Source organism: Manacus vitellinus, unplaced genomic scaffold, assembly GCF_001715985.3.
Source record: "Manacus vitellinus isolate BGI_N305 unplaced genomic scaffold, ASM171598v3 scaffold_15_pilon, whole genome shotgun sequence".
Lineage (NCBI taxonomy): Eukaryota > Metazoa > Chordata > Aves > Passeriformes > Pipridae > Manacus > Manacus vitellinus.
The window spans coordinates 16,850,167-16,876,029 of record NW_021939122.1 but is presented as its reverse complement, the minus strand read 5'-3'; the positions used below and the strand labels follow the sequence as shown (position 1 = coordinate 16,876,029).

Sequence of the window (25,863 nt, the reverse complement as noted above, 5' to 3'; positions counted from 1 at the left end):
TCAGAGACATAACCCAAAATACTGCAGCAGAGGGCAGCAGTGCTTCTCAGTATGTAACTAAGCCCAAACTCCTCTAAGACCTTGCAGCTCTTGAAAGCTGACTGCTGTCTGAAACGTGTAGATTGGCCAAGTCCTTAGAAATTTTCACCAAAAAAATTAGTGCTGTGTGTTCAGGGAGGCTATTCAGACTTTGGCTTAACTGCATTACAGTATGTATTAGCAGCCTGGATAGTCAATGATTAGTGTTCTCCAGGTATCATAAGGGAATGCAGATGCAGGAGAGACATCCAAATACTTTATGTCCTTAAGTGGTGCTTGAAAGTTTAGAAGGCAGCTAACATTCAATAATCAGAGGAGTTTATCAGAACTGTAGGCTAGTTTCTTGGCTCATGACTATCAGAGATGCACAGTTCCAAAGGGGCAGGATTAATGCCTCTAAATAGGACTAAAATAAATCAAAACTTAGCATGAGAAAATCCTGTGTCAGCACATGTGTCCCCTTTGGGCAAAAAAAGTTAGTGTAAAGGATGGGGTCAGAGCATGACATAAATCCTCTGGTAATAACGGAGATGAGGGATCAGAAGCAGCCACGGGGCCGCAGAAGATAGTTCACAGAACAGGATGCCACACTTCAGAGAGGGCTGCAGTCCTGTTTGAGGCAGGACAATTAACAATCTCCTTATCCTGTACAGGAAATCACCCACAGCCTTTCGGTACACCTGAAGTTTTAATTTAGATGAAGATTGAGAATCCCAGACAGGATTACTGTCTTCCTTCTTTGTTTTCTTTGGCAATGTTCCTTTGGCAAATTTGAGGATTTTTGGTGATTTATATCATGCGGGTTGTCTCTTGTCCTGCTGTTTCCCTATTGGGAAGGAAACCACATTCTTGGTGTGAAGTAGTACATTTATAGGAATTGCCTACATAGAGGTTATGACTGCCCAGCCCAAGTTATACCTACTGACATGCAGTAAGAAAAAAACTTAAAACACTTTGTATTTTGCCTTTGATAATAAAAATAGTTGTAGTAAATGTCCTGCAGTAAATATATTGATCAGTATATTCAATTTTGTCAATAAAATAATTCATCATATCAGAAGCAGAGTATACTGTCTCATCGAGTTCATCCAAAGAAATGATTAGAAGAGATTGGAGGGAAATATCTGGTACATTGTACAAACTTCCCTCTAATGGATCAGAAGTGATTAGCAGTAAGCATTTGTAGTGTGGCTTTATTTTCTGCTTATTCTTATTACATCTAAGATAGCCTGTAGAAAAACTGAAGGGAAATGAAAGCATGAAACTTAGCTATGGATTCTCAGAGGGTGGTGCTGTCTATTTTACTGGTAAAATACTACTTCTTTTTAATTTAAAGAGAAGTTGAGATTTTTGAAACACTTCAGACTTGCAGTTCCTGCTCATTTTGTCCCTCAGTGTATCTTTAGCACTTCTGTAAAATCAGGCTTTCAGTCTCCTACAATGAGCAGCCAGCAAGAGAGATACACACTCCTGATGTGAATCTAAGAGTCTTCATCTCAGAAGCAGCTGTGCTGTGCCCCTGGTCAGCACCTCAGCAAAGCCTGTCAAAAAGGCCAAGGTTTGGGCTCAAACCTTTAGATTCAAGCCTTGAGAGGATTGACTCCCTCCAGCCACTCTGTAGAGGTGATCCCTCTGCTCAGTTAAGAACTGCATCACTAGAAAGAGATATTATTATTTTGCTAATATCCACAAATCGTGGAAGAATGCTTTTTTTTCCCTAGGACATAGATTTAACAACTTTCAATAGCCATGAAAATACACAAGAAAAATAACATGTGCATTTAAGTCAGCTCAGATATTTCTGATGTAATATTTGGCACGTAACTTTCTGTGACAAATAGTCACAGACGACAGATAAGAGCATGGCAACACAATAAATGTGGTAAACGTCCAATGAGAAATAGATATTGCAACTTTCTTGAGCATACTGGATACTTTAATACTTGAGTGTTTCAGGAAATGTTGTCAAGGCAACAGAGATCAGTGTTCTTCTTCCTTGGATTTCTCCATCAGAAAGGAATCTTTAGTCATGAAAAATTACTCATTTCCCATTAACTGGTGAAAAACATTTTTAGCAGGCAGTAACACATAGTGAGAGTGAGGACTTCTACACATACTTTTCACTAAGCTTTGGCTTTCGTAGCTTCCGGGCTTGCCCTTTGAAAGATGTCTATCTAACCATAATCCTGCAAATTTCTGTGTAGATGTGCAACTCCACAAATCTAAGTAAACTTCAGCGTGTATTTAGCCATTTGAAAGATGTTGGCCTAAATAATTTTTGTCTAATGTAGTTTTCATGCAAAATATAACTATTCCTCCAGGGCTTAATTCAAAATAATTTAAATAATTGAAAAGCTCCCCATTGACTTAAAAAAATGGTGGATCATGCCTATATCCATGATTTCATCTTTGTTTATATAAAGTGTTTTACAAAACTTCTAAGCAGAATTCTTTAAGTTCTGCAGAACAAAGACATGAGGCCAGAAACAGGTAGATATTTTGCATGAAATCAAATAGAAAATTTGAGAATAAGATTGAGGTCTTACAATTTTCACTTTTTTTTGGCTGTAACTGATATGAACAGGATTTGATCTCATAATCTAGAGACAGAGATGTATATATCTGCTCTCAAATCCCTCAACCATCTTGCTATATTACCCATTTATTTTTATAATACTACGTACTTAATATTAATTGGCAAAGAAAAAGCCATTGCGTAATTTCTCCTAGCTGTGCATAGCTCTAGTTCCTGGTCTGAGGGGCTGCTGCCTGCCCTGGGTTTGCTTCTTGTGCACTGTTGAAACTTGCACCTCGCCGTGTAAGCAGTGGCACAGTGCCATTTTCACAGATGGACCTGAAAAGAGAAATGCCAGGGCACCAGGAGGTTCCCTTGATTTCAGCCAGCAAGGTCAAGTCAAGTTCTATGTTTGTGACACTGTAATTTATGCTGAGCGTCTCCTGATTTTAAAGAGGAGTAGTAATTTAAGATGTGGTACTTAACATGAAGGAGGTTTAGTACTTGTAGATACTGTTACTTTAATTACCAGAATTTTGAGATGCCTCATCTGTGCTGTAACTAACTCTGAAAGATGTCAGTTCTGAGACACCTTGACTTCTGAAGTTAGAAGGAAATAACGATGTGGGAGGGAAAAACCAAACAAATGGCAAAAGCTGCTACATTTGTCTAAGAAAATTGTATCCATATTTAAGAAGCAAAGCATGTGAGCCAGAAGTGCCTATCAGTTTCTTCAAGTGTTGTTTTCAGAGCTAGATTTAGAAACCTGTGCTGAGAGGGATTCATAGAAGTTTCTGCTTATTCTTACCATGTGAACGAGTCTGTTTCCAAATAAATAAATAAATGGCAGATGGCAGAACAACCTTGCTGCTTCCCATACGAACTGTAAATGACTTATTTGAACCATGCCTGCCTATGTTGTTCAACTGTTGCTTTCTGGCAACACTTACCCATACTAGCAGCTTTGCTCGTGTGAGTATTAGCATTCAGATGCTTCAGTTGATTGGCTTTCAAGGAAACTCAGTAGCCTGTATGTTTAAGTCGTCTATTTTAGGAAGACTTAGGCTCATAGCTCACCTGAAAACATCAACTTTCTCTGCAAAGAGGACAGAATTTAGTTAGGTACCTCAGTACAGTCATGCATCTGGTCTGGGTTCTTAGAACACTTTCTAGATAGAGGAGCTATGCAGAGAATCTCTTAAAACAAACAGAGATTAATTTCAATTCCATTCAGAAAGGTTAAATGAAAGACTAGCATATATTCTTCTGCTGAATGAAGCATTTAGCAAGGCTGTTTTCATAGCAGTTATGCAGGAAGTATCACAAAATATGTCATTTACTGGATTTTAATGATGCAACCTGTACTGGTAATACAGGTTGATGTGAACGAAAATTCTAAACACTTTTATAAGTGAAGCAATTAATGAACTGAACAAAGACTGTTGATAGGATGGATCCAAACAGGTTTGGTGGTATGTTTAAGCTGTAGTAAAATAATATCCCTGAAGAATGTATTACCATTCTGTTTTCATAGCACTACTGGATTGGGTGTCTTATAGACTTGGGAGAGACTTTGCTTGCAACCTGTATCTCCTGGTTGTCATCCTCATTGTTATCCATTGTCATCCTCACACACTGTAATAATCCAGGGGAAAAGGCCACAAAGCATATGAGAAGCAGCAGCGGAGCTTAATGCATGCTTTGTTAGTTCTGTGATTTGCTTTGTTTGTGTTTAATTTTACTACTGTTAGAATAAATGAGAAAACATGACCATGTTGCTTGAACATCCCAGGTAAATGATAAGAAAAAGCAGAAGCACATGCTGTGGTCATTTGCCCTCTTAGTCAGCATTTACTGCAGAGCACAGGGACCTTTTCAATTGTGGAAATTACCTGTGAGAGATCAGATAGGGTCAGTGCACAGGGCCCATTGAAAACTCATAAAATGTTCCTAGAGTGTATCTGAAGCATGATCGTGCTCCACAATGTGCAAACAGGATAATATGATACATGTACCAGTGTGAGAAGTGGCCCCAGCACCCTGCCTGCCTTAGTCTGAATTGGGCTAGAATACAATCTCACTGTAACTGTTTCTGACAAAACTAGATTAACTCTCAGGAGGCTGTATAAATTCTTCAGAAGCTGTGGAAGTAATATTTAATAACTTCTAGAGAAAGAGAGCACTGAGTTCATACTCAGCAGATGCCTCTCCCCAAGGGAAAAATGTTCTAAACTGTGTCGACGTCAAATAGTGACACACAAAAGTGATGAGAAATGGTCCTGCCCCTGCCTGGGCTGGTGTTCTTCCCCCTTTTCCTTTTTCAGAATGGGATGGCCGAGTTGCTGCCCGAGTGGGTTTAACGCGCAGGGAGGGTTATTTGCTTGTTTTGGTGGGTGTGTGCAGGAGAGGCTGAGTGGGAGCAGAGGAGGAGTGAGGCTCAGGACTGGGTGCAGCTCCAGGCACTACTCTGTGAGCTGGTTCGGTGAGCACGCACACCAGCTGCACCGCGCTCTGCTGGGGCTCGACTCTGAACGGAGGTGGAGGAATTCTGCCCACTGGGCTGAGGAGGGAATGGACTTGGATTGAAAAATTATTGTCAGAAGGTAAACGCCTTCCTGTGAAATTGGATACAAACTGGAAGGGGTCATGGCTTTCTGGGGGGAGGAGAGGGGAGTGCAGCTTTGTGATGTGACTGAATAGCAGCCAGTGGGATCATAATAGGGTACTTGTACTTTTGTTCCTGTGCACCAGAAGGATTTTTTTTAAAATTAGATAAAGAGAGTGCGGCTTATATGTTTTTTAAATATCAGGAAGAGAGGAGAATGGTACAGAGCTTGGGCTGTTTCTCATTGTAACTGATTGCTGATGTATGGAGAAACAACACGATCCTCTCTCTTAAAGAATTCTTGATATAGTTTCCTGGCTTTTTTAATCACTTTGCAGACCTGTTGCATAAAAATTAGGTTAGTGTATGTTTCCAGTTTCCCTGCCTGTTTGCTGAGAAGGGTGTTTTATCAGTCAATGTAGAAAGCTGATTTTTTTTTTTTTTATTAATCTAATGTGGGGTTTGTTTGCATAAAAATGGGGAAATGTTTAATAATTACTCAGGATATGGGTGAGTGGTTGAGACAGGTTGTCTGTGTAGCTGAGTAGCAGCATAGATTTAACTTCATTTTAGACTACCCTTTCCTGATGAGAAATATGCTACTGTAATTGCCAAGAACACCACACCATGCACAGGATCAAAAATCTAGAATAAATATACTTCCAGAAAAATAACGTAAGTCACTTGATATAAAAATCTAACAGGATTTTTTTGTGATTTTTCCCCTCCACCTCCATCAAAACATTGTATTTGGCAGGAGGGGTATCTGTAGTTGGGAAAGACCTCATATATACAGATGACAAAAGAGTATCTGAAGTTGACAGAGCCCTAACAGAAGTTTAGTTGCTATGGCAGCATAATCACAAGGCATTAACTTCTCAGCAGTGGTTTGGAAACCATCCTTCAGTCAACTTGAACATCAGTAGAAAGGGAAGGAATGTTAAGAGGATGTAGAGATGGTGAATAATAAGAGCAGGTTGTAACAAGTAATTTGAAAAAATAACCTATTAAAACTTCCTTATTGCCACAAAGGGATTTGTGAAATCTTGCAGGTGCTTATAAAATTATCCCTTATCTCTATAAATTGCTTTTGTGACCACAGTGTTGCTGATTAGGGTCTGTATTTCTTAGCAAAGCATCATTAGTGTCTACCTTTCTGATTTATATATTGTCTGGTGTGTTTCTTGCACTAAACATTACTGAAAAACTTCAGGAGATTGATCAAAATTCTTTAAAAATTACATTTCAGTGGCGTCATTTATAGTAGCATAAAGTTTCTTGCCACCATAAACAGCATTTGTGATATATAGCCATTGCATATATTCCAGTAACACACAACAGACACTTGAAACAAGTAGCTTTATCATGTTTTAAAGTTGCACAGAACACATACCAGTTTATAGAAGAGTAACTTACCTGGATGAATTTATTGTTCATGTTACGTAGCTGTATTAAGAGTTGCTTGGTTGTCACTGCAGAACACATCTTGTTCTGCTCTTGGATCAGACTACTTCAGGGAAAACATAATACTCTATTTTTATTTAGTAGTCCACATTGCTTTGCTGCCCATCTTCTAAAACTTTGCATTGTGCTGGTGCTACCTGCCACAATCACCCACAACAGAGATATAAAACTAATAATGATCCCTGCACCAAAGAATTTAGACTAAAACCAGAATTTTCTCCAGCATCATAGTCTCACTGGCAGTTGGGATGTGGTGATAGGGGAATGTGACAGTGCACTCTGCAGCAGTATAAAATTATTTCAGCCAGTTACCTTTCGTTCTTTTTGCAGGATTGTGATTTGTCATTTTTAAGTCCTGCTTTAAGTTTTCCTATGAGTGAAGAGTTTGCGACTGACTTTTAGAAGACCAGGATAGGACTTAGACTATCTCCCATGAAAAGTAATTGTAGGGAAGAATGCAGCAATAACGTGTTTGAAACTTGAGAAGTGGAGAAGAGCCTGTTGGGGCAAGTCTGTAGCTGTCACCTGCCTGTAACAGGCTACATCCTGGTATTGTGCCCAGCGTGCGCTCTGTGAGGACTCAGTCCCTTCCCTCTTTTATCTGCTTCGTTAGGGTGCTTTCCTGGGGAAGAAAACAAAAACAAAAAAAAAGGAAGAAAAACAAATACAAACCCCAAAGATATGTTTGGAATCTGCAGGGGCTTTGAAGTCCACAGAATTAACACCTGTCTTTGCTGACCAGGTGTTTTACAGATGAAGAAATACAATCAAATGAGTATTTTATGGGTGATTAAATGTTTGAAATGACCACCTGGAGCACAAGGTGGGTAGATTTTAATTACTTGTTCATGCTACATTAGAAGATCATCCAGGTCTAATAGTTCTTTGGATAGATACCTGGGATGAATGACATTTATTACAAAGCCCTCTTTTTAAGAGGGAAAAATAGCACACAGCAAGAGATGCACCTTTTCGTCACCAGTAACACAGATACTCCAGCATTTAAACTATCTGTGAAATTAGCCTGGGATTTTTTGTGATTTGCAGAGGTCACTGAAATGAGTGTCATAAATCATTTGAATATAAGTTAAAATGGTAAGAAATTGAGTTTTACAAGTAGGATTTGGAGAGAGAGATTTTTTATGCATGAAGATGGATTTACTGTTACTCAGAGTACTACTTTAGAATAGTACTTTACTTCTGTAGAGTAGTTGCATCTTGGCTGGAAAATGCTTTTTTTCCTAGCAATGAGGAAAGTAAAAACTGAGGCAGTAAAAAACTTTAAGAAGATATATCTCACCATCACTCTTGAACTACTGCTCCTTAGGCAAAATCATGGAGACCCTTTACTCAGTTGAAAACCAAATGGCAGCAAATATTGTTATATATCCATTTTTGCTTTATGTCCATCAGCTCTTTCCTGGTCATCACTACAGTAATAATGTTGGAATAGTTTTTCTGTGGTAACTAGAAATCTTGATTTTTATATGGAGCTGAAGAAGACAGAATAGGGAGAAAAATCCCTGGGTCTTGGCTCTGAAGAACATACTCTGATGGGATATTCATGCTAGCAAGGATTCAAAAATGTACTTGTGTAGTTTTGCAGCCGTAATGGGAAATCACGTGTATCAGCAATTAGAAGACTGACAAATAGGACAAAAAAAAGGACTTCTGCCAAAAAGAAAAGACTCTGCTTTTAGCATAGCATGTGTTGGTGGTCTGACATGTATTCAAAGTTGTTCTGTTTGAAAAAGAAGCAAGTATTTTTCTGTGCTACCTATCCACTGGTTACCTTGATGGCCTTTGTTGTTTCCATTTTAGATTTAGTGTAACGTAAACTCTTTGGCCAGAATTACAAAATGAGGATTCCTGAGAAGTGTCTGGATGTAGTCAAATCCAGGCTCATAACTGACTCTGGAGTGACTGGGAAGAAAAATATTTGAAGAAAGTCTGTCCCTTTCCTAGGTTGTCATCTGCTGTTTGTTGTGACCTGTTGTTGGAAGAGGTTTCCAAAGGTACCAGGTAGCACTGCAATTAATTAGGGATAAAACTCATCCTGTAGACTTTTTAAAGCATTACCAGAGCAGACTTACTTAGAATAGGATCAGTTTGCTACGAGGGCTCTAGTCACTAATAGGAAAAATATCCCCTGCCCAATTCACACATAAGATGTTCCCCTATTAGAATAATCTGTGAGTCTATCATGTACAAACTAGCATAAATTGAGTGTTGCATATCTACTTTGTTTCTTACAGGCTACTTTTGTTTTCTGTTCTCTGGTTATTTACTGTGGATGTACTGTGTCTGACCTCATGCTTAGTTCCTTTCTCCCCTCCTTTGGCCCTTGCAACTTTTATTTCTCTGTTGTTTTTGGGACACTCCCTCTGAAGTGAGTGCAGATATCAGAATGGAGCCCAAACTTTGCTAAATTGCATGCCAAGTCTTGCACAGATCCTGAAACATCCCTCTGACAGACAAGTGGAAAGACAGTTCTGCGTTAGATGAACAAGAAAATTGGCAACAGTTATTTAGATCTAGTGCTGTGCTACATGGAGGTCTAGCCGGGCTGGGAGTCTGAGGATTTGAGTTCTCTGCTTGGCTCTGCTGCAAGCATTAGTTTGATTCAGAGTGAGTTGCTTAATCCCCAAGGTCTCACTTGCTTAACCAGTTAGAAAGTGCTTTGCACTTGCCCACTCAATTGGTTAGCAAGAGGTTTGTCTAGTGTCACATTGGGCTCTTTTCCCAACCTTCCCCATACCACAGAGCCCTGTCACAGTGCTGGGCTATCAGGGTCAGTAGCAATTTTGGTGCTAATACAGCATATCCAACCCCAGAACTTCTGGCCTTGCACTTGAACTGTCTCAGTGAACCACAAACCAGATCAACCAAAGCTGCCTTGTAGCCACAAAGCCCCTGCTAGAGCAGGAATTTTGCTGCTTAGCCAGGACAGGTCTCAGTGAACTGATTTAACTCAATTGGAATTTTTTCCAGTGTAACCTGTGCTCCCTAGGAGGTGCCTGATATATGTGTAAAAGCTTCTCTCTCTGTAATGCCCATTGTGATAGATAAAGGTCAGAAGCACTGCTGAAGTCATCTTGCTTGACCTTATCTTTTCAAAATTGTAGCACTTTTCCCTAGAAACCAAATTAAAGCTTATCCTTTGGTAAATTATCCTATCATGAAGGCTGCAGAGTGATTATAAGGCCAAAAGTTTTCCCTCTTGCTGCTTAAATTACCCTTGATTTTTAGAAACTTCACCTTATTTTGAGGTTAAATTCGTCTAATTTCAGCTTTTTGATGATGTCACAGTGTTTTCAATAGGATTGAAAAGCTCATGCTCTTTCCTGCTATTACCTCCCTTCTCTGCTTTTAATCGCCTGTCACTGTGATCTAGTCACCTCTGAAGCCTTTCCCTGAATAATGATTTGACTCTGAGTCCTTCAGGACCCAGGCTCACGTTGTGTTGATGGTTCTCCACTGAACTCTCTCCTGTAAATCCCCACGGACGCGCTCACAACTGATGTTGCAATGGTGATGTTGCAGTATCTGTAGTCAAAAGCAAAACTGTTTTTCTGCTTTTCTTTCATATTCTTTCTATACATTAAATGATACATTAAAAGACCCAGCCCTTTCAGGTACTCTGAGAGCATTTTCTGGAAGGGTATTAACAGTTTTCCCCAGTGGCCTCTATCAGTTGCTGTTGCCCACAACAGGGCGCTCAGTCTCACAGGGTCCTGCTTTCTCAGTTTGCAGGCATTTTACGTACGACTACTAAAACATACTTGCTTGGTTTATATACCTTAAACAAGCATTGCCTTTGAGTCATCAGCAGACTTACCAGGAAAGGTTTTTTTATTCTAGTCTTGGCCAGCAGTACCTCATGCTGTGGGTGGAAGGAAGTAAGTGCTGAGGTATCTGGCTCAGCAGAGTCTCCCCTGCTAGCAGAGCCATCTGCCAGAGAACTGTCTAGCTATAGTTTTCTTGAGACTCTTTGAGTTCAAATTATTCAGGTCTCCTAATTTGTAAATCTCGACTCATGGCAAACACCATTTAAAAAAAATCTTGCTCAATAAACATTATCAAACAGGAAAATATATATCTTTTGGCATCATCAAATACAGACCCTAAAGATACATGTCCTGAATGCTCTTGCCTTTTCTATGTCGTCTTTCATCATTTTTCATCTACAGCTCTCATGGAATCTTAGCCTGATCTGTGGGGTTTTGGGGTTTTTTCACATCATGTTTTAATAAAGATTTTTATTATCTTTAAATATAATGTTCCTAGCTGTTTCTTTGGTAAATTTAGATTTCTTATTTGTTATATTTATTTCTAATTTAACAACTTAGTCATTGCCTTTTTTTTTATTTAGTATTATCACATTTCTTATGATTTTTCTGTGCATCAGACATATGGACCGTGATAATTTTTTTGTTTCTATTTTAGAACACAGAATTTGGGACATTCAGCAGGGTGTCTTAAAAATTGTAGGGTTTTTCCTTTTATGGTTACTTTAAGATCTAGGAATATGTTGGGTTTTTTTCAAATTCCACATGCATGAATAATTATATATGAATATCCAACATTGCTCTTTATTTCTGTTTGTCTGTATACGCAAACAAATCATGATCAGAGTGGAGATAATTGCTAATATTTAGAATTGGTGAAAAGTTTGTTATGTTAGGATGAGGTCTAGTGTTTATTACCTGCTGTCAGGTGCAAAACTTTCCGATTTATTGTATACTTCTGTTGTTTTGGCTTTTTTTAAGATATAGAGGAGGTTTGTTACTGACTTCTCTAGCTAAATTTCAGCAAGGTGAAGTCAGCTATAGTTCTACTGACTGAGAAGGTTCTTTCTAATGAACTAAACTAGTAATACCTTGAAAGACTAGTCATAGTTGTTCATGTTCCTTCCCATGGTTTTGGAGCTCCTGTTGCATCACTACAAATACAGCTGCAGTTAATGAGATCTGCTCATGCACATATATCAAGCTCTGTGTTAGAAGCCCAGCCAGAGGAACTGGTTGAGGGACTAACAGTCACTTCATACAGAGAGTTAAAAGAAGAAACAAAGTTATCCCTCACTTTTGAACTCATATTCCTGATAACTCAGCGGTCCTGTTATCACCCAATGAAAGAAAGCATGAAGACAACTTGGGAAGTGGGAGATTCCTGGTGTTGTGGAAGATTGCCTCTTGTGTGCATCCAGTACATAATCCATTCACAGGGCTCCCTGCAGTCCCTTGACTTGCCATTGAACCAACACTCAGCAGCAAACCAGGCTAAGGGCTTTGCTCTGCTTTCAGCAGTCTGGAAGCTGTGTCTGGAAGGGCTTTAACACTGTGCTGCAGAGACTGGTCACTCAGCTGTGCAGCTCAGCACACCTACACAGCACTCTTGGGAGCCAGCACAGGTGTTTTGCTGGCTGGTGGAGACAAAATCTCAGCTATTCCAGTATTAGGCTGTTTGAAAAGGCCCTTAGCACTATGGTGAAGGTACTTAAAGTAGCTTTGCTGGATCATTCTAATGACAGACTAATTCCAACAATATGAATGTGGCTGTAATCAGGTCCTTCACTTTCTGAAGTATCTTTTCATGGCAGAAATCATGCTGGACAGCATGCATACAGGTTAAAGGAATGTTTAGTTATCGAATGTTTGTGAAGCCTAAAGATCACAAAAGGTATAGAAGGTCCACACCTGTAATTATGAACTGGACCTATTCCAGCATTGTGAAGAAATAGAGGAGGGATTTGTATCAGGCCTTGTCAGATACTTGCTGTTGAGGAGTTTCAAAATTAAAGAAATAATCTTTGCAATAAACAGGCTTTAAAAGAACATTTTATGGTTGGTGCTGGATCTTGCCGTCATATGTACCTAAAATAAAGGTAATGAAAGCAATAAATTCACGGATTTATATTGTAATTAGATTAGAATGGAACTTAATAAAATGTAGTATATATATTTCTTCTGGATTGTTTCTGATTAACTACATGTTCAGTTAGTAGGATCAGGTTTCTCTGTGCATAAATCTAACTGAAGATCCTAACAGAGATGTTGTTAAAAATCCTGGCAATAGGTAATAAATTGGTATTGCTTTGCTCCTCTGTACTGCCCACAGAATTCTAACCAGTCACTTTGTGCTATAGTGGGTACATTTCTTAGTTGATGGAATTCTTTTTACTGACCTCCTGCTGCTAACTGTGTAGGTAACAAATTCTTAACTTTGGCCCTATGTGTAGCAATAGGTGGATTTGCCCCATAAAGACAGAATGAACAGCTCCATAAAGACCATAATTGATAGTTAAACCTTTCACCTGTGTGTGCAATTTGCTCAACTTTGGGTGTTGCAGGAAAGTAAGAACTCAAAGCAGAGCTGACAGTGCAGTCATAAGTAACTGCTAGGCTCTTACTAAAGTAAGTCCAATTGATATTCAGCTGTCATAAGGACTGTTTCTTCATGACAGTAGAGCAGTTGCACAGTTGGGGATTGAGCCTGAATCATTACTCACATCTTTGTTATAAAAAGAAACTGTATTCCATGCAGTGAATAATTGCATTGCTATTAGCAGCAGCTAATGTGTATAACAATATCGTGTGCCTATGGAATTAACACTAATAAGTTTCAAAGTTTATTACAGTCCATCCATTAAGGAACATACTAGCATGACACTGGTGGTCACTGTTGGAATGCTGGGAAGTATTTTTGTATAAAATCAGAACCTGAGCATGAATTAACAGTACAAGTGTTCATAACAGCAGGGCAGCTGCTGTTTTGTCTTACCCAAGGCAGCACAGCAATCAGTGCAAGGCTCTGAGGGTCTTCCATGTCTCTTGCAGGCATGTTGTCATTCAGATTTACAGTCACGGCCTCACGCTCCATTTCCCACTTTGCCCCAGTCTGGTGTGTTGCAGCTCCATCAGCTTGGGAACTGCCAGTGTGAGCTCTGCTTCCTGCTGCTGCATCCTCTCTCAGGTTGAAATGAGGCAGAGGCTGTCCTGAGACCTGTTTCTATTGAGATGTTGTGACAGCAGTGTAAAAAAACAGCTTTAGAAGGTCCTAATTTTAAAGATACGTATTAAAAAAGAATTTTTTTTTAAATAGAATTTTTTCAATTTTATTACACTTTCCTTCCTTTGGTAGTAGTAGAGAACATTATGGTAGATTCTGAAATCTTTTGGAAGCAGAGGAGCTGCACTTTTATTTTTGTATCTGAGCACAGATATTTGTAGTGACTTGCTAAACAGATAAGAGCCTGGGAAAAATGAGTGGACAGTTTGGGTCAGGATGTTATTAGAAGCAAATTTTGGTCTTCAGAGTGTTTATGCTGTTCCAGCCGCTCGTGAGATCACAGAAGCCTGCAGAGAAGGAAACAATGGAATTTGATGTTACACTGAACATCAAACAGGGTCGAAGGTGCTGTGACCTCTGCAAGTAATTAAAATAAAGCTTCACTGGAAAATGGTAGGCTACTGCCACAGTTCCTGTTTTACAATTCATGACATTCCTTAAGGGGTTTAAAAGATGAGTCTGAATTATTCTTTGTACTGCTCCTTAGTCCTTAAGAGAGTTAAGAAATCAGGTCATTCTCCTCAGAATCATAGTAGAAATAAATATTTGAATAGGTTTGTTCATCAAACGGGCCTAGTATACCTGTTCATAAAAATTAAAAAAAAAAAAGCAAAGAGGGGACTGCTTTTGCTCTTATATGTACTCTTTCAACTACGTAATAGTTTTTGTAGTATTTAATTAGTATTAGAAAATTAAAGCTTTGTACATGTTTAGTAGCTGTTTGTCAGGTGACTGCTGTCAGTGACTGCTAAGGTATCTTTGAAAGGAGAGTGAGTGAGTGCAGATGTGCAAATGTAACACAACAAATATGCACTTAATTGTGTCCTTTGGCCAGCAGAACATGTCTGTTGGTAATTAGTTCTTCCTCTACCAGACCCACTGGCATGTGAGGTCTCCTAGTGGGATTCTTGTTATTGTTCTCTCTGGCTCTTGTTCACTGTTGTTCTGGAAGGAAGGACAGAACTGAAGGCATGAGTAATAGGAAATCTTAAACTCTCACATTCACCAAAGAGGAAAACATTTATTTAATCAGACTATAGCTTTACAAGCAGTCAGAGAATAAAAGGTAATCTTGTGGGAAGTGGGGGCAGAGGGGTTGGACTCAGAAAATACAGTCCCTGGCTTTTGAAGTACTATTGCCATGGGGTTAATGCTGCATGTGAGCTCAATGCACGTACTTTTTCTGCTGGGTTTTTGGGGCATGTTGTGTCAGCTTGTCTACAGCTTTATTTGCAGCTCCTGGGTTGGAATAATTCCTGCAATACCCACCACTGCCTTTTGTGACACCTATGAGTGACAGGACATTGCTGACTTCAGCAGGTCCGCAGCGTGAAGGCAAAAGAGTGTTGTGCGTGTTGTGAAGAAGTTGGAGCATCAGCAGTGCTAGAAGGGCTTGTACAGGAGCTCAGTGCCTGATGTTCAACTGGTGCTTCAAATACCTCCCAGCAAGAGGTCTCTTAAGCTGAGATGCAGGCAGGGTGTAAGGCAGTGGCTGTCTTGTGCAACCTTTCTCACTCCACACAACTGTGCAGGGTCATTACCCCTCCCATTAGAGAGAGCCTTCAAAGCTCTCTGTAAACAGTACACAGAGGCTTTTAAAATGGTTCAGTCAGCTAAGGAGGGCTTGTATGTCCAACTTGCAGTCATTTAGGAGAATAGCATGCTGGAAAAAGGCTGAAAATTTAAAGCTGCTGAGTTTCAAAAGGTGATCAACGAAAAATTTGGTTTCTCAATATCAACTATTATTATAGGTCTTGGTATTGTTATAATACATAATAGAGCTTGTACTTTTGCTCATTACTTGTGACATGGCCTCTGCAGAATATGCACACCCAGCTGCCCTGTGTAGCCCATCATCCATGAATCCTGGTTACTGAACCTCCAGCTGTCATTCATAAGCCTTAGAGAGGTGGTTACATGGTTTTATTCTTAGGACTGGTCAGGAGGAATAAATTTCTGTAATGGTTTTCCTTGGTAGTGTTTCTCCAAAGTGTATATATGACACTGAATGTTTTTTAACCTGCTTTGTAATTTGGGAAACTGAAGCTCAATGTTGCTGCAGACTTGATTTCATTGTAAGTCTTGAAATTATGAGGATGAATAAAACCTTAATACTGTCCAGTGTTGAAGCTATTTTATTTGCATGAACATGCATGTAATGTGCATATTGCATATAGTATATATATTTAGTAGTATATAGAAAATAAATAAAACTCATATATTGGTGGTCAGTCACCAATCAGTGAGACTTGCAGAACCTTGGAAAAAATACTCAAATTTAGCCATGGGGTTACTCAAATTTAGCATTCATACAGGTACATTCATAATTATGCTTACAGTATACCTTTGGCTACTGTTCCTTCATTCTGCAAGTCTAAGGCTCTGTAAATGTTTGGTAAATGAGTACATACTACTACTTTTTTCAAATCTAATTTTTCTGTCTACTGTGTACAAATGGGATTTAATCTGAGAACCTATTTTAGATTTGTCAGTGTGGGTAGAAGATAAATAGGAAAGTCAGAAGTGCTTGTATATTGTTATAAATTGATAACTGATGTTCTTTGCTTCTAGGGCTAATTCAAGTGCCAGGTGATTTAACAAAGACTTTATAAGCAGTGACAGCAACACACAAGTTTAATATTTCACTTGACAATAAATTGCTGTCAATTCATTCAATTCCATTTAAGAATTTGTATGCAAAGGGACAGTAAAAATATTCAGTATTATCGTGGTTGGTTTTAGCACTTCTAGCTATGCAAAATCAAAGTATTTACAGCAATTAATTTAGCTTGCTCAATCTTAGTTTAGGGACAGTCCTCTAAGGTGTGGGTCACAGTTTGTGCTTGATGGTTTGTATAGCCCAGAAAACCTCAACCAAATCTGGAATAGTTCAGATGGGATCATAAACAGTATGGTAAATCAATACCTAGTGGCTGTATAGCACAGCTAACTGCAAAAGATTTCTGGATGTGAACTTGAGAAGGGGTGAGGAGAGCTAGGCAAGTTTCTTTAACCCTCTTGCACCTTGGCTGAAGAATGCTTGGGGCAGATGTGCACTTAATTTATGTCACCTGTTACTGCCGTGAGGATTGCGATGCAAATATTATAATTCAGAGCACAGCAGTATAACATCACAGGAAGCTGAACACTGGACATACTTAATGAAGGTTTAGTAGCCCTAAAAGGGCAAAAGCAGATGTCTAAAAAGTGTGAATATTTCATTGCCTTGTAGATCCAAAAGGTTTTCCTAATACATTATAAATGACTGATTTGTAGCAACCATTTTCCCAGATGATCACAGCAAGTCAGGTGTAGCAAGATTAGTCCTGCGTTAGTTGAGATTCAGAATGTTTTCCAGTGGATACTCACTGTAGAAAGGCTCCCACTCATGAATTGTAGAAACGTTACTGAGGCTGAAAACTCATGAAACTGTTTTGGAAGTGCTCAACAACATCTGCAGCAGCTGTGGTGTGTAACTCCCCACAAACCTCTCCAGTGCAGGGTGTGTTAGCACTGAGACTTCGCAGGGTTGTGTTATCTGGGGTGTGGTGTTCAGTCATCACTCACGCTGGGCTAAAATTTGGCCAGTTGTTTCAGACCTGATAAACTTAAATTGATCTCTGCCTGCTTTGAAGAGATGGCAGATGTACATCATTTAATATAAGAGGTTTTTCCAGGAAAAAAGTCTTCAGAGAGGCCACAGTTCTACACATAATAATGTGATGAATTCTGGATTTGTTTATCCTATAAATAGTTTAATAGGATATATAATAGCTTTAAAACCATGTAAACTGCTTGTAGCAATTAACAGATGAGTACTTGAATCCAGGCTCCCTTTCTTAAAAGATCCTCATAAAAAACTTTTTGGTTAGATGAAAAGTAAGTGGAATGTTTATCATATGATAATGACAAGTGAAAGACTCAATTTTGGCACTAGATGGGCTGGATACAGACTCTTTTAGGACAAAGTATGGATCACGATAGTAGAAGTAACTTATCAAAATTAGTATGAATTGACTCAAAAACAAGGAACAGGGAGCTCAGAAGCCTGTGATATGACTGTCAGAGCAGCTATGGAAAACCCAAAGGATTGGCACCTTCTGCTTATAAAAAAGAGATGCATCATTTGTTTAAAACATAGGTGCAACATGGTCTTGTTTCTACAGAAAGACGTACAAACAAAGCCAAGGAAACAAAAAGTCAAAAGAAACTCAAACCCAAACCACCACATCTGAAAGGCCAGACTGGAAGAACAGAAGCTGAAACTGTGCCCGTGTGGATGTGTGATTTTCTTTGTCCACATGCCATGGTCCTCTCTACTATAGATATCTCTACTGGATCATAACTACCCTTCTTAAAACTACATTACCTTAGTTGAGCATCAGGGTACTTGGCAGGGAATTATATCTTTATAAAATCTACTTCATCTGACAATGGAAAGTTTCGGTCCTTCATGTCTGGGAATTTGGTAAGCATCTCACAGAGCACAATCCCATCCCAGACAGGATATCTCAAAGGTTAATTTAAAATAACATAACAGACCCCGTACTCTTCCAGTTCAGACTGTGTAGCTCCTTAGCTACCCTGCTGAATATCTTTAGAGAAAGTACAAATTTTATTTCATAAAAAGCCATGTACCTACTAAAATTTGAGCTCTGTTAAGTGACACAGTTATGCTGCAGAGATATTCTTTTGTTTCATGACACAGTCAGAGGCCCCCCTCCCCAAAAGATTCCTGTTTTATTATTTCAAATCTGTTTTTCAGTTATTGTCTTCCTCTTTGGAGAAGATCCTTTTTGGCAGTGATTCAACCTTCTTGGGAATTTTTTATCTCTCATTAACTGGGAGCAGTTCCCAAGACATCAGATTTGCCATCATCTTTAAATCAAATAAGTCTAAAATCACTCATAACAAGGAACTCTGTGGGCCTTGCTCAGCTGAAGAACTTCAGGAATGCTCAAAAGTTAGGATTATTTTTTTTGCCAAACACAGATAGAGTTGTTGTTCCTCTGTACATGCAATATTGTTTGCGTGAGGCAGAAAATCCAGAAGAGGGTGTCTGTATCTGCTGAGTGATGAGTTATCTGAACTGGAGGTCTATCTTTGAATCCTCTTCAATATTCACAGCCCAAAGTGGCATATATATGTATATATATGTATATATATATATGTATATCCACAGCTATTTTTATATATATATATATATATAGTATATATATATATATATAAAGTAGCTGTTTGTTGCATGTTTGCACTCAAGATCAGAATAGTTGTTGTTTGATGCCAGTGTTATGTTTCAGATACATTTGGACATTCTTAATTTTCTTTTTCTTAAATTCCAGTCTTGAATGAAACTAATGGGATGGCTCAGAGGTTAAATAATTGCTAGAGAGAGTGAGAGATGAAGAGGACAGCCAGTAATGAAAATTAAAAAAAGAGAATGAGCATTAACTGTGTTTTTCTCTCTCAGTTCAATATTGGGTTTGTTGCTTCAAGTCAAACATCAGTTCTCCCTCATTAGCTTTTCTTCCTCATGTGGGCATATTTTGCAGTGACTTTTCATTCTCCCTTTTATCAGAGACCTTTTTTTGTCTGGTAGCTCTAAATATGCTGTGCAAAAAACCCTAAATCACATTAGTCTCCCTATTTGGTGGATTTTGCCCCTAAGAAGCAGGAATCAACAACAGAGGCAGGATCTGAGTAAGAGAAGTGCAGGTTTTTTGCAACTGAACAGTGAAATGTATGGCTAAACTAACAGCACACTGAGCCCTCTTCTCTGGCCTTGTATTGTTGAAATTCCTGAATGGGAATTGTTAAATTAAAATTAAATGGTGTGACTTTTCCTATAGAAGGGGTGGGTGGTAGAGTTGGTTTTCTGGTAGCTGTCAGGTACTTAAACCCATTCGCTTCATCCTCTCATATAAATGCTTTTAAATAGTAAGCCTGTATAATCAATGTCAGACTTGAACCAAAAATATGTCATTATTCATCTCAATAGACATAACGAAAGGTTGAATTTAGTAATATTATAGTCCTAAGTATAATGAGGTAGGAAATGGTTTTGATGACATATAACAAGTCATCTATAGACTTGTTTTTCAAATCACAGCTCAGTGGATAGGGAATATTCTGTGAATCCTTGTGAAAAAGGATTTGAGGTTAACTTGTTTGGAAAGTCAGGTACAACTTTTAAAACCTTTTAGAATGCATTACTTGTCACTATTAATTATTTGTAGGATTAATTGTTTTTCAATTAAAAAGTCTGATGTGGACATTGTGCACTTAGTTTCTGATGAGAGGAAGCCAGTGCATTGATTGCTTTGGTCTCCTAAGGAAAAGAATTCACATTAATATTTGGGCCTTGATTTTTCCTGTCCCTATAGTCCTGAAATCTGGTCAGCTTTGCCTATTATGGGTGTCAATGTATTTAAGAGAATGAATGACTCAGTGGATTTGGATTTGGGTAACAGGATCTAGGGTATTTAGCATCTTTATAAAGTAGTTCAAATTCAGCTCAAGCTCTCTGTGCTAGTGTAGCTTCTGGAGTCAGACATCTGTGAATCAAGTTAATAGTCCCAGAAGTGGCTCTAGAAACCTCTCTCCATTAATGCCATATCAGCAGCATTGGGAAGAAGGCCAAAGAATTAAATGGCAGGTTGAAAAATCATTCATTGTCTAAATTCTTCTGTAACAATGGAGCAGTTGAGAAAACGTGCTGTTTGACAAAATGAGAAGGCAGCAGGTTTACACAAGTATCTCACTGCAGTGTGACATCCATTGCCTTGGACTCTTAGAGAGATGAAGATTTAAAAAGATGTTTGTCAAATCATGGAAAACAGATACATTCTGATGTAGCCCCTAACCAGGAAGACTTTAAGCTACTGATTACTTGAATAGGAAGGTGTGAAGAGGAAGGGCTCTTCTGTATTGTCTTGTTTCTTACAGTCTTTTTTCCCACATAGTTGCTGCTGGCCTCTGCTGAGGACAGGACAGACCTCAGGGCTGAAGCAGTATGGCAGAGCTTACATTCTGATCACTATTGTCACATCATGAGGGCAATGTTGTAGCATAACAGGTGAACTGGAAGAAAAAGGACAATGGTCTGTTTGCAAATAGTGGTCTGTCACAAAGCAGTACAATGTGTTTGTCCCTCATGTCCCTTTTTTGTTTTTCTCTAGGCAGGTGACAAGCATTATCATCCAAGCTGTGCACGATGCAGCAGGTGCAACCAAATGTTCACAGAAGGAGAAGAAATGTATCTGCAAGGTAAGGATGTCTCCATTCCAAAACAGGAAAATCAGACTCTGGAATTTTTCTACCACAGACCTCAGGAGTTTATAAACAATCTCCATGTAATATGGCCCAAGAGGAATAAAGTCATGTTCTCATACTTTTTCACTTGAAACCCTTTTGCTCTATTAGGCAGTCATAACTGTGGCTTGGCAGTGACTCTGCACCCCAACTGAGGCAGACTGTGTTTGCTAAAGCTGTGTAGCAAAAATGAAGCTTATTAGGCTGCCTCAGCATTTCCCATGCCGTGGATGGCTCAGCACCCACACTGGTATAGGAGATACCAGAGGAAGTGAAGGGGTTTCCCCTGATTTCTTCTGGTCTGTTTCTGTGCTCTTCTGGACCACACTCCAAACTTTAAAAGGCAAAAGAAAAATTTCCAGAGGCTGCAGTGAGTTTGTTTTGAACCATGTAGGTCTCATTCCTCATGAACATTGACAGAGTATCTCCTCTGGTTCTTAATCGTATTTGCCCTTCTATCTGGTCATGTCCCTTTTTTTATTCCTGTGTACCTTATGTCTTTCTACAGTCACTTCTTTCTTGAATGTTCATTTCCATCTCCTCTTTCTTGTTAACAGTCTCACACTCCCAGGTATTGACAAGCTTGGTTTTTTCATGATCTTTTCACATAAAAACGAATTTGATCTTTTCCTTGATTGAAAAGTAACCTTGATCTGAATTCCACCTCCTCTTGGAGAATGTAGCCCATTAAGTATTAAGCTACAGTTATTGTTATTACTTGCTGTAGTATTAATTAATGTTGGTAGAGGAATGTATAATACCCATTTATGTAAACCAGAAATCAAAGTGAAAAAGGGAGATACATGCTTGGGTTTTGTATATTGCTCTTAGGTTAGAAAACTTGTTTGCTCTACCTGAAAAGGACTGTAGAAAAATAGTGAAAAAATTATGAGTGTGTTAATGCAGCCATCTCTTGAAATCCTGAGGAGAGATTCTTTCTGGAGGAGTTCCAAAATAGGATAATATTGTTAAGGAATTCCTTTGAAGCTAACTTGTTTTATTTTGTAGTTTGCCCTCCCTTGTAGTCCGTCTCTCTCATCTCTCACTGACCTTTTACCTTAGTCATCTTATTCCAGCTGTGCACAGAACTGGATGTCAAGTTGTGTAGCAGCTCTGCATTGCAGGAGCAAGGAGAGGCTGCAGGAGGGCTGGGTAGGAAGTACTGCTTTCTAATGGCAAATTGAAAAGACTAATTTGAAAGCAGCAGTTACAGCATCTGGCAACCGGTAATCTTCTTAGTTTCCTTACATCATGGTGTGATAAAGTACAGGCAGAGTTTGAGGTGAGCATCAGTTCATCCTTTGCTGTTATTGATAACAACTGTTTGCGACTGATGCTGTTTGTCTGAATGCAGCAGAGAGTGGGAGTTCAGGTTGATTGGGCAGGTTCTGGGGTAAGTTTCTACAGGTCAAACTAAGACAGAAGGCATTGCTTCTACTTAAACTACACTAGACTTTGTCCTGTCCAAGTTTAGGTGCTAGGGGAGAGGAGAGAAACCTGGCTGCCTCATCTGCTGTTTTTCTCTTTTTAGCTGTATCTCTCTCTCTGTGATTGTGAATCAGTGTTCTTTGTGGTCACTCTGTCTCAGGGGAGGAGCAGCCCAAATTGCTTTATTGTTCACAAGCTGTTTTCTGACTAAATAGTGTTATCTCTGAGTGTGCTCCAGACTGTCCTGCCAAGGCTTTCCTTGCTGAATTCAGTGTACTTTTTCAGTGTGAGGACCCAAAAGCCTTTCCTGTACAGAGCTCTCAGCTGAAACGTATATCTTGACTCCCTCCAAATAATTTACTCTAGGGTGCAGAATAACATCATTCCAAGCATTTCTCTGAATTAAAAATAACAACGCCACAACAGTGAAGCTAGAACTAAAATCACATTTTTGATAAAATACATAAAAGTACGCAGCTTCCATCTCGCTTCTAATTGTCCTCTCCCCAGGATATGAAAGCACTGTTGCTGGTATTTGCTTTGTAGAATAGAGGAGCCTGGCAGGATTGTGGTAGAAACTTCTATTAGAAATGTGTGGGAAACATGCAAAAGGAGAACATGGAAAAACAAGCTGTCTATCTTGGGGCTTTCTATGTTAAGGATAGTTTGAACAAATCAGAAGCACTCTGACTTGGCACTTCTCCAACTCACAAAAAATGAGAAAGAAGCAGCGCCAGAAACTTTCTCTTTCCCATTGACTACCTGGTAATACATTATTATATTATTATATGGACTGCCCAGAAGGCTGTTGCTGTGCTTAGCATGTTGCCCAGTATTTAGAGGGATGCTGATGTTGAAATAATGGTACATGCAAAGTAAAAAGCTGAATAAATGGATATGCTATGAATAACAATAAATGAACAAGTTGGTCTTTGCCAAGTGAGCAAACAAACATATATTAAGAATGGGAATAAGTACAATTTGCTGAACTATTTCTGGTAGAAAAAAAAGAGGAGCGATGCAGCTTGAGAATCTGCACCATTCCAAGCATTTCAAAATAGATTGGCATGTTTGGATGAATAGATCATGAAAAATACTTACATTTAGTTTCCTAACCTGCTCTATCTGATTTGAGTTTTTAAATTTCACAAATTTAAATTCCAAATCTCTTATTGTTTTGTGGAAGAAAACTCACAACCATTAGCTAAATTTCACCATGAAAATGACATCCAGACTTGCATTTCTTGTTCGCTTTCAGCAGCTGCAGCATTCTCCTGGGGTGTCCCTGTAATTGTGCCAGTTCGTGATAAATACTGCCCAAAATGTAGTGACAGCTTTTTCTTTGATACTGGGGATAGTTTAATAGGAAAGAATCATAGAATCATTAAAATTGGAAAGGCCTCTAAATCATCAACTCCAACTCTTAACGTAACAGTGAGGCACAGAGGAATAGGGATCATTTTTCTCAGTGCCACACAGGAAAGAAGCTCAAAGCTGGATTTGAGAGTTGAACCTAAACCTTCTGAGTCTTAGCTCATCCTTGAGCAATAAGTGTCATGTTCAGTAAAGTGTTACTCAGATCACTTCTTATAACATGATACGGACTCACAACGTGAACTCTCTTCCTCCTGAGTGGACAGGGCACGCCTGTCTCCTGATCTGGCAGGCGCTGTGGGGCCCTGGCTCTGAGGCTGCTGTTTGTTTACAGAGAAGGCTGTTGGTACGCTTCTCCCTGTTGACTGATGGTTTCCCCCTGCCAAACGCACAGTTTCTTCTTCCTCGGCTTGGACTCAAAGCCAAACATCTCAGACCTTGATCCGGAGTCACAGCATTCTCTCCTGTCTCCTGATGATGATTATGTTGTGTACTGCTGGGAAATGAAATGACTCCTGCTGGTCTTTACTTCTGTACCACGCCATGTAAGGGTTCATTAGAACAAAATTTCCAGGGGCCCTGACCCACACCTCCCCTGGGCTCTGAGGGTGGGGTTTCCTCTGGCTGCACTTGAGCTAATAGTCACCAGCAGGAGACCTGGACTGCTCTGTTTGGTTTGTCTGTGGACAGAGTGAAGAGGTGATGTTCCTCCCTGCAGATAGTTCAAGGCTCTGTGTTGGCTTTGTGGTGACTGGAGTGAAGTATGAATTTGACTGCAGATGCAGTCAGTGTTAAAAACCAGCATTAGCTTTCGCTCCGTTTCAACTTGGCTGATACCTACCAGCAACTTCCCAGCAGTGACCACATTTTATACTCTGTTCCAAAGGAGAACTGAAATGTGATGAAAATGCTCCTTGCCCCTGACATTGCTCTGCCCTTGGGAACAGCCGTATATTTCCATTTTTACAGCATGAAAGAATCCCAAATTTTGGGAAACAAACGGCAGAGGCCCTGACTTTTTTAGTAGGATGTATAGCTGGAAATACCAGAGCCACACGTGCCACTGACCTTGCAGAGCAAGGGAGTAGGAGTGATGTCTGTGCCAACGGCATATGCAGTGTGCTGGGATCTGGGGAGAGGCTCTTTCACATGCTGCTTTGCACCACCTGCCTTACTGGCCTCTACAGCCCTGTAGACAGCCCTGACTCTGCTGTGTTGTGAATTTTCTAATTTTGCTTTTCATTTTGCATAAGTGCAGGGAAGAAGTATTCTGAGTGATACTTTACAGTAACTGAATATGACACCGACTGCTCATGGACTTAGAGTCAGAATTTCCTTTTTACGTGGGGTGTAGGACATTAGGGGAGAACAGATCAAGTAACCATGGCCCAGTTCCTCTGCTCTTAGTCTCCATCCTGCCAGAGGAACCCTCTGTCTTTCTGTTCCTCCAGCTGGTGCTCGCTGACTCTCTTGCTACTTGAGACTGCTTGAGTTTTAATTAAGAATGTGTGCAAAGTGCTTTGGCAGCCCCAGGACAAGGCTGCTGTAGATATGCCAGGGATTTGAATATCTTTTAGTTTCACTTGTATTTCTCAAAAACTAGACTTTATTGTGAATTACTCGCATAGTTCATACAGATTCACCACCTGATGCCATGAAGTGATTCGCTTTCATAACTGACTTATCATAACCAGAAGTCATCTGCTTTGCTCTGAATAAAGATGGGTTTCTTTCCTCCCTCAGGTTCCACTGTCTGGCATCCCGACTGTAAGCAATCCACTAAGACAGAAGATAAGCTCCGGGTAAGCTGAATTCATGGCAATGACACACCATACATTTTGCACACACGATAATTGAATGTTGTTTTTAAAAGAGTGACTTTTTCCATGTTTTTTTCACATAGCTGTCACAACTCTGGCAGAATATACAGTGGAGGCACTTCAGAGGTATTGCTCTGATTTTTAGGCTTACCACCTTCACATACCTGTCTCAGTGCACTGCCTTAAAGATAGTGTCATTTACTGACATACAGACGTGGCAAAGTATCTAAGACACT

The 25,863-nt window shown here is 39.5% G+C and overlaps 1 protein-coding gene across 8 annotated transcripts in view; it reads left to right on the top strand.

Annotated features, from left to right (window-relative positions):
* The window catches only part of ABLIM1 (actin binding LIM protein 1), a 146,325-nt gene that overhangs the window by 78,235 nt on the left and 42,227 nt on the right, over nucleotides 1-25,863 (top strand). For all 8 annotated transcript variants that reach the window (XM_025894798.2, XM_025894800.1, XM_025894797.1 and 5 more), the window contains 2 exons: nucleotides 20,873-20,960; nucleotides 25,551-25,609. In XM_025894798.2, the coding sequence (XP_025750583.1) occupies nucleotides 20,873-20,960; nucleotides 25,551-25,609 (147 nt within the window). The remainder of the gene's footprint in view (nucleotides 1-20,872; nucleotides 20,961-25,550; nucleotides 25,610-25,863) is intronic.